This window comes from Cynoglossus semilaevis, chromosome 16 (genome assembly GCF_000523025.1).
Source record: "Cynoglossus semilaevis isolate Cse_v1.0 chromosome 16, Cse_v1.0, whole genome shotgun sequence".
In the NCBI taxonomy this organism is placed as follows: domain Eukaryota; kingdom Metazoa; phylum Chordata; class Actinopteri; order Pleuronectiformes; family Cynoglossidae; genus Cynoglossus; species Cynoglossus semilaevis.
In genome coordinates, this window is record NC_024322.1 from 15420403 (window position 1) to 15428893 (window position 8491).

General features: G+C 47.9%; 2 protein-coding genes across 10 annotated transcripts; one reads left to right on the forward strand and one right to left on the reverse strand.

Moving 5' to 3' along the window:
- Window positions 1-6: 6 nt before the first annotated feature.
- On the reverse strand, window positions 7-4812 carry ftcdnl1 (formiminotransferase cyclodeaminase N-terminal like 1). Of its 9 annotated transcripts, XR_003052113.1 has the most exons (7): window positions 4207-4385; window positions 3798-3930; window positions 3604-3699; window positions 2890-3045; window positions 2600-2788; window positions 400-675; window positions 7-269 (listed from the first exon to the last, which is right to left on the reverse strand). XR_003052113.1 is itself a non-coding variant. In XM_025063521.1 (6 exons), exons 1-6 carry the CDS (start codon window positions 4213-4215, stop codon window positions 672-674), a joined length of 609 nt encoding a protein of 202 aa, XP_024919289.1. In that variant the 5' UTR covers window positions 4216-4390; the 3' UTR covers window positions 544-671. The 9 variants fall into 9 exon arrangements, 8 of the variants coding, with proteins under 8 accessions (XP_024919289.1, XP_008327145.1, XP_008327143.1 ...); XM_025063521.1 differs by lacking the exon at window positions 7-269 and having other exon boundaries at window positions 544-675; window positions 2868-3045; window positions 4207-4390; XM_008328923.3 differs by lacking the exons at window positions 7-269; window positions 400-675; window positions 4207-4385 and adding exons at window positions 1533-2301; window positions 4686-4812.
- Window positions 4813-4908: 96 nt separating this feature from the next.
- c16h2orf69 (chromosome 16 C2orf69 homolog) lies at window positions 4909-7714 on the forward strand. Its single transcript, XM_008328924.3, has 3 exons — window positions 4909-5751; window positions 5884-6113; window positions 6191-7714. The coding sequence occupies exons 1-3, from the start codon at window positions 5515-5517 to the stop codon at window positions 6654-6656; spliced, it is 933 nt and encodes a 310-aa protein (XP_008327146.1). The 5' UTR covers window positions 4909-5514; the 3' UTR covers window positions 6657-7714.
- The last annotated feature ends 777 nt before the right edge of the window (window positions 7715-8491 follow it).

Genomic DNA, 8491 nt, shown 5'->3' on the forward strand with positions numbered 1-8491 from the left:
GGGTCCTTGTCCGGGGGTTAAATCCCTGGTGCCCAGTCCTGGTGGTGGTCAGGTCAGCAGTACTTCCTGAAGTGGAGCCGGATGTCAGACCGGTCTACATCCTCTTTATGAAACAGAACAGAACCAGAACAGTCCAGGACTCTGAAGGAAGATAATCCTGACAGGGCCAGAGTCTTCCTCCCCCAGAGTCTTCCTCCTCACATCCACACCAGACCAGCAGTTTCTCCAGGAAAACAACTCTGTCATCAGCAGCAGCAGCAGCGATGTTTCTGTGGAAGACTGACAGTAAATGCTCTTCCTCCTCCTCCTCCCCCCTCTCTCCCCCTCTCTCCTGTCCCCCCCTCTGCCTGACTAATTCATTGCTTTATTGCTCTATTTCTGTCTCTCTCCGATGCTCACCCATATTTCCACTTCACTGCTCTTCCTCTCCTCCGCCTCTCCTCCTATGACTCTCAGCTGTGTCTCAGAGCAGCCCAGAGGATGTTGAACATGTGTCCAAGGTGGGGGTTGGGGGCCGCTGACTTCATAGGTGGCACGCTCACTTCCCCTCGCTGATAGGTCTGGGAGGACGCCAGTCTGCACACGCGTCTGCGTGACGCGTCTGAAAATCACTGGCTCTGGATGTAATCTGGTTAGCTTCCACAGCTACAAACCACCGAGGAGGGAGTCCATCAGCTGCTGAGAGAGAGGAGGGGGGGAGGATAAGGAAGAGGAGGGGGAGAGAGAGGAGGAGGAGGAAAGAGGTGAAGGAGGAGGAGGAAGAAGAAGCTGGGGTTTTTAATCCACTGTCAGTCTTTTTCTACTACATTTTACAGAACAGTGCAGATGTGGAGTCACTCAGAGTGTAGGGAGATAAATGGGGATTTCAGGGATTGGGACGGGAGTGAATGGGAGTGAGAGCAGAGAGGAGCAGAAGAATAGAGAGAGGAGACGGGGGGAGAGAGGAGGGAGGGGATATTTATAGACGACCGATGGAGAGAAATAAGAAATCTCTGTTTGTGTAGATGACACAAAGACAGACACACACACACACAAACATGTAATGTGCTCTCAGGGGGACATTATTATTGCTGACTTTATTTCTTTAAAATCAACATTTTTTCACATCATGTCATGTGAAAACATGTCCAACAGTCAGGTGATAATCTGGGAATAGAATCTGATCAAAATTCAGAAAACCCACAGCCCCTGGGACGGACCCTCACTCACAGAGAGGATGGTGTTGTGACCTTTACACCAACGGACTGGTCATGTGACCCATGACCAGTCCGTTGGTTTGACCGGAGAGAATTTGACATTTTGGCCTCGTTTATCACACAAATAGAAAAGTGGATAAAAACTAGACATGTTCAAGCTTAGAATGAAAAAAAAAAACATTGTGCAGGCGTGTGTGTGTGTGTGTGTGTGATACCTCTGGGCTTGTGCTGTGACCTAGATTAGGCCTCAGTGCTTACAGACCGAGTGTGTTCCTGTTACACACATACACATACACACACACACACACACACACACTCACATGTCAAAGGCAGACGCACATGTATGTGTGTAAGTCTGGATACAAAGGCACACTAGAAGAGGAAAATGTGTATGTGTGTGTGTGAGTGTGTGTGTCAAAGGCAGACGCAGCGAAGCTTGATGTTCTGCTTGTGTGAGAGAACCTCAGCTGGAGGATGATCAACGTCCTGGAGGAGGAGAGGGGAGGGAAGGACAGGGGAGAAAATGAGAGGAAAGGGAAGGGGAGGAGCCTCAGGTGAAGCAGAGTCAACCTCTGTCTCTTTGATAATAAAATGACGATAATCACTGTGATCGGTACTGGTTCTGGTTCTGGTTCTGGGTCATAGGAAGAGGGTGACGTCGGTTCTCTTCACATGTGGATCTTCTTCTGTTCTTTCCAGAACTCGGCCGTCCCCTGAGACAGAGCCCACTCTGCCAGACCCCTGCACTCATGCGGGGTGAAGCCCACCAGAGCTGTACCCTTCATGCCCACGCCCCGCTCTCCTGCCAACTCTGCCACCCTGGCTGTGATGAGGGACGCTGGGGCGTGACAGAACCGCTGTCCTTCAACGCTGAAGGAAGGCCAGGGTCCGGCAGCAGTCATGTGACCCACCAGACTTTCTTTCACACTTTCCACATTACAGGCTATCTCGACAGCGCCCTCGTGGTGGAAAGCCATCACCTGCACCCCAGGCAGACCCCCAGGGGTGGACTCTCTAATGGCTGTGGCAATGCTGCGTCCAAGGGTGAGGTCCTGGGTGTCGATGGTGACGTTACAGTTCATAACGTACGGACCGGCACCAACACCTGCAGACGACAGAGAGGACAATGACCTCCCTGCAGTACCACACCTGACCCCCTAGGGGCAGCGGAGTCCTAGGTGAAGAGATATGTGAAAGAATCCATATCTGTTATTTGACCAGTGGACCCTAGAGGGCGCAAACCGTGGTTTTATTCAACTTTTTAGGTGGAGGAGGAGCAGGAGGAAGACGAGGAGAAGAAGGAGGAGTAGAGTGACTGTTCTGTATTCACTGACACCAAACCCAGAATTCCCTCAGTCTACAGGACAGCACTACTTTTGTGACCCACATGGGCTGTGACCCACCTGTGAGGCCATATCTTCTCTGTGGCTGTGGCCCAACATCTGGTTGGATTCCCTGCAGGTCTGGAACTTTCTTGAACCAGCCCATGTCTCTTCTCCTCTGTGCCAGACCGCGCTGAAGTGGAGAGTCGGCCCAGCCAAACAGGAAGGCAGAGCTGCCCTGGACGCGCTGGGTCAGGCCCAGAGCCACGGCTGAGACACAGACACCATCGTGTTCATTCACCACTTCTACAGCGATCGATGTTTTCTTCATCAGAACATTCACACCGACCTGCCGACACTGGACTTCTCACCTTGAGCCTCCTTAGCACAGTCCTGCACTCCCACCTCCTCACCCAGGGGGTAGATGGGTATGAGGTCGACAGCACCCATACATGGATGAACCCCCACATGGACACGCATGTCAATCAAACTGCAAGCTTTCTCACATGCAGAGAGCACCGCCTCCCCTGGGTTAAAAAGGAAGGAAGTGAAATGTAAAGGTAAACTGTTGACAGAGAGAACAGACACTGGTCAATCTGAGGGTGACGTGAAGAGTTTAAAGTGTTCTGTATTTGTCAGGTAGACCAGCATGGTAAACACAAACATCATAACTAACCAAAAATAGGGATGTCCTACAAATTTTTTTTTTGCTGATATCCGATATTGTCCAATCACTTCAATTCCAATATCAACCATACCAATATAGTGGGGCAGTGTTGGCCGGGTGGTTCAGGAAGTGAAGTGCTGCCTGCTCACTAAGGTGATGGATTAAAGCAGTGTTTTTTTAAATTATTTTCTGCCATGCCCCCCCACTAGGAGACAGAAGTCCACCCAACCCCTCCCTCAGTTGAAATACTATTGAGCGCCTGGTAATATTTATTTGTTTATCAGTACAAACCACTGTATGAGTTGCTGATATGGAAAGCTGAGAATGATTCTAACACATTTGACATAATTATGCTAATATCGGTTGGCTGATATTATTGTAAATCTCTAGTTAAAAAAAAAATTAGATAAAAACTTACTGATAGAGTCAATGGTGGCAACAATGGTGATGACAGAGCGGTTGTAGTCGTGGTCATTGAAGATGTTCAGCACGGTGGCCCCCCCACGCCTGACACCTGAGGAAGGATTGTTAAAAAAAAACAATCAAGTGTGTTGAAGGATGGATACATGACTCTGTGACCTGAGTGTCGACAGAAAGGACCAGAACTTTTACCTTCAGTGTTGTACACAGCTGCCATGGCAACCGTCTCCACCAGGTCTTTCCTACGGGCCTCAGATATGTTCAGGAGACAAGCCACTAGTCGTCGGCCCAAACAGCTGGATGCCATGTTTCTGTGACCACTGAGCTATAAACAAACAAGTGACATTTTTGGAGCCCAATTTCTACTCATCACAGTCCAAGAAGCCAAAATAACAATATTAAAAATAAATGAATAAATAAATAAAACAATGTTTTATAAATTGATTAATACACTGTAGGCAATAGAGGGCAGAATGACAGCGTACTGAATGAGCTCTTAATATAACTAGTAATTTAAAAAGTTTATTGGTCAATAGACAGAGTAAGTTATAATATACGGAGACGTTACAGCCTGTTGACAAAGTTTGTAAATTCACTAAACTCTTGACATGTAGCTTTGACATCCTGTTTCTATCTCAGAGACTCTTCTGCTGACTAATGTTTATATAGCTATATGCGCTGCAGCTCATCCTCCAATATGGCGGCGGGTCTACGTATCCACAAGATGTGGCGTCATGTTGAAGCTGCATGTACTGTGTAATTGTTTGTTCAAGGTGTTTATCGTCATTTCAACACATGTTAGACATGAGATGAACAAAATTAGTTACCCTGGTCCTGGGACGGGTGGTGTGACCGGTTAAAACATCCGGTTTGTTGAACGTTTGCTTTTAACGAGCTGTTTAGTGTCGCTAGCTAACTGCTAGCTAACTGCTAGATAACTGCTAGCTAACTGCTTGCTGTTAGACCTGGTCAAAGTCCACTTTACGGTGGACATGAGTATACGTGGGGATTCAGAAAAAATGAGTACTACAGTAAAACCATTACGGTTCCGTTGAGCCTCAGCTCCGTGTTCTTGCAGACCTCACTCTGTTGTTGGACTTGAGTATTCACAGACTTCTCTGCAGGACAACAACACGGCCACCTCAGGCTCAACCACTACCAACACCTGGGCTCCGAGATTAGCAGACGTAGCCGAAGAGGCTAGCCTTTAGCCAAGATAGTTCCCTGTCTTTCCCACCGATGGGAAGATACGCTGTATACGTGGTACACATACGCGTGCGTGTATTTACAAAGGATTTTTGGTCAATTTTTCCAATATTTGGTATTTCTACAATACTTTATTTATGCCATTGCAATGTTTTAATGTAGTTTTGATTATATTCTGGTCGACCATTTTGCAGTAGTGCGACAGTTGGATCAGTAAAATATTAGTTCTATTTACGTTTGCGTTGACGAAAGACGTTAGGTATTTTTTACGTTTCTTCTAGTAAGTAGCCAAAAACGGGAAATAGTACAGTTTATTTTCTCAGCGCTAAACTATCTTTGACGTCAGTAACAAATCAGGCATGCGCATTCGTGCTGTTGCGGCGGTGTGTTTTGGGTAACACAGCGCCTCTATGTGGACACAAATCGTGTCCGAACTGTCAGAGTGAGAGCATGTGCTCGTCTGTTATGGTTTGACAGACAGCAGGTAGAAAATGCTACAAATTCTGGTTAGAACGTTTCAACAGGTCGATCGTGGCCATTTTAGCTGCTATTCACCGCTGATGTGATATGTTTTAGCCGTTAGCCGACGCCGTGATAAATAGCTGACAGCAGCAACATGGGGTGAGTGGTCTGCGACCAAAACACGGAGTCATTTTATTATTTTAGAATTTACACCGTTCCACTACCACCGGCGGCTAAAGTCATGAGCTCCACGACCGCGTCCACGTCGTCAGAGACTACAGGGCTTGGTGGAGGAGTGAGCCGGGACAGCAGCGTCAGTAGCCAGCTGCAGAGGCTGTGTGCAGTGCCAGGATCTGAACCCAACCGAGTGAACGACTTGCTGCTGGTGCGGCCTGATACCGAGGAGCAGAGCTGTTCGTGGGCGGAGGGGAGAAGTGGGAACAACAGGCATGTGGTGTTTTTCCACGGAGACATCCAGGTGAGACGAAAAACTCCTTTTTTTTAACTTTCTAACCCAAACATCACGTGTCAAACCAGACAGCCCAAGTAACAGAATACTTTTCAAACGTATTACATACCATGTACTGCAGTTTCATGTCTGTTGGTGCAGAACTTTCAGGAGGAGATGGCTCTCCGGCCTGAGGGGGTCCAGTGGGTCTCCTGGAGTCTGGAGCAGGTGGCCCTGCATCTGAGCCGACGTTTCCCTGGCCGATACATCTGGGTGGTCAAAGCCTCACGCATGTATCTCCACAAGTTCAGCTGCTACTGCAACTTTGTGGAGAGCAACATGTTCGGAGCGCCGGAGTACTCGTCGGACTTCGGGGCGTTTGTCCACCTCAGGTTGGAGCTGCTCCACTGCCCCTGGTCACACTTCACTGTCTGAGGTTGCTTTTACTGAACCCTGATCTCTGTTTCAGGGCTCTGCTCATCCATGGCATGGAGAGAGCCAACCTCCGGCCACAGGGAGGCAGCGACAGCCTCCCCCCGGGCTTTTCTCTGACGCTGGTGGGCTTCAGTAAAGGCTGTGTGGTTCTGAACCAGATGGTGTATGAGCTGGCCGAGGCCCGTCTGGACCCCCTGGTGTCTGCCTTCATTCACTGCATCACAGAGATGTACTGGCTGGACGGGGGACACCCGGGAGGGAGTGAGACCTGGGTGACCGACAAGCAAGCACTAAAGGAGCTCGCAGCCAGCGAAGTGTCTGTTCACGCCCACGTAACGCCGTACGAGGTGTGCGATCCAATGAGGGCGTGGGTGGGCCGCGAGTACAGACTCTTCATCCAAACCCTGGAGGAGTTCGGAGCGAGTCTCAGTAAGAAGCTGCACTTCAAGGACGAACCTCCATCCATCAACAACCACTTCAGGGTCATCCAGGAATTCTGAGTTCGATGGATGAACCGACAGAAAACCGCCACTCACGCAAAAAAAAAGGCTAACATGCTACATGACATGCTACATATAAGTGTCTTAAACAGTGTGTGTTTCCGTCAGTAACTCGTCTTCCGTGTGTTCTGACCTAGTTCACAACGCACCAGTGTATGGGGATCATGTCGCTTAGCACCACCTACAGGCCAGGGAAAATGAGCAGACAAACACAAAAAACTACAATATTGTAACAAAAATGTATACTGTATGCTAACACATACTCACTGTGCCGACCCTGCGACGACGAAGAACGTCACCGACTTTGGTTTCCAGGGCAACGGAGCCGCTGTTCTTCTGCTGCTTTGGCCGTTGGTTAGTTCAACAACACAGGCACAAAAATCCACACTGGTTCTTGAACAGAATCAATGACGTCACAATGATGGATTCATATGAACGGTTCATCTGAATTACCGTTGGGCTAAATGTGCATGTTGTTTTGAATGTGTTTGTTTCTGTATGTGATTGGAGAAATGTCCGACGCCACCTGGGATCGCCATCGACACCAACTCGAACCTTGTTAGGAAGAAGATAAATAAAACGTGACCAGTGCATTACTTGGCTTCTGTTAATACCACAGGAGGGCGCAGTGGGTCAGTAGGAAGGGTAGATGTCTTATGACCAGGTTCTGGACTGGGTAGAGTACATGTCGCCCCCTGGTGGCCTTGCTGTTGGTAAGTACAGCAAATGGCTGAAATATGAAAAGTGCTTTAAAGTTGACATGATGTTAGAAAACTGGCCCTGTTGCCTATGGGTTGTAGGTTTGAATCCTGCATCAACTGCGGGACAACAAATTTTTATCATTCATTGTCATTTGTCCATACTGCTGCACACTCATTCAACAACATGACAACGACAGTCCGGTCCAAACTGCTAAGTCCTTTAATGACGACTGAGATAAGGACAAATACAAACGTCTTCAAGGTGAGATGATGTCAGCAGGCTGCTCTACCAGGAAATAAAAATATACAAAATTAAATTAAAATAGAACAATCGCCTCTTATACAGTCTGGCAGCTGCAGCTCTACGTTAACACAGTTCCTGCTGCTGCAGTAAGTGCTGGTGTTACGATTATGACTCGGGGATGCACCAGTCACAATGGTGAAATCATGCAGCACGGCTTTTAAATGTGTACTTGGCACCCCCTACAGGCCAAAGGAGATTAACCTTTTACAAGTAATAATAATAATAATAATAATAATAACAAAATTCCCAGCAGTGATCATTTAAGTGTGATTAAAAAAAATAATCAGTGAGGACGTGGTGAAGGTTCTCCCTCCGTCTGTCACTGGTTTATTCCATTAGAAATGTCAAAGTTGTGTTGCCGTGACAACCAATAGAATTATCAACATCTTTCAGTTTTAACATCTGTGTCCACAAATAAACCAGTGTAGGATTTCTGAGCTGTGGCAGCAGGTCAGAGGTCGTCCGCCGCTGCACGACAACAGCCTAACACGTGTACGTGTGTGTGCGTGTGTTTACTCAAGTCAAAGAATATGAGGTCATCGACCTCAGACAGAGGGACTACACCTTTACTAAGGTGTGTGTGTGTGTTTTTGTGTGTGTTTACAGCAGTACAGAACATCACACGACAGCCGGGCTGCGACCTGGGAACATTCTTACACACCACACCCCGCTTCTGTCACACTCTATTACCCAACATGCCTTTACCTTTCTAAGATCTTTAGAGTGCATCACACTCTCCACCAAAGACCCCCCCCCTCCCATGTCCTTCACTTCACCTTCTGCTCATCCTTCTTCATCTCATTTCTCTGCCATCCAACACTTGTTTCTTT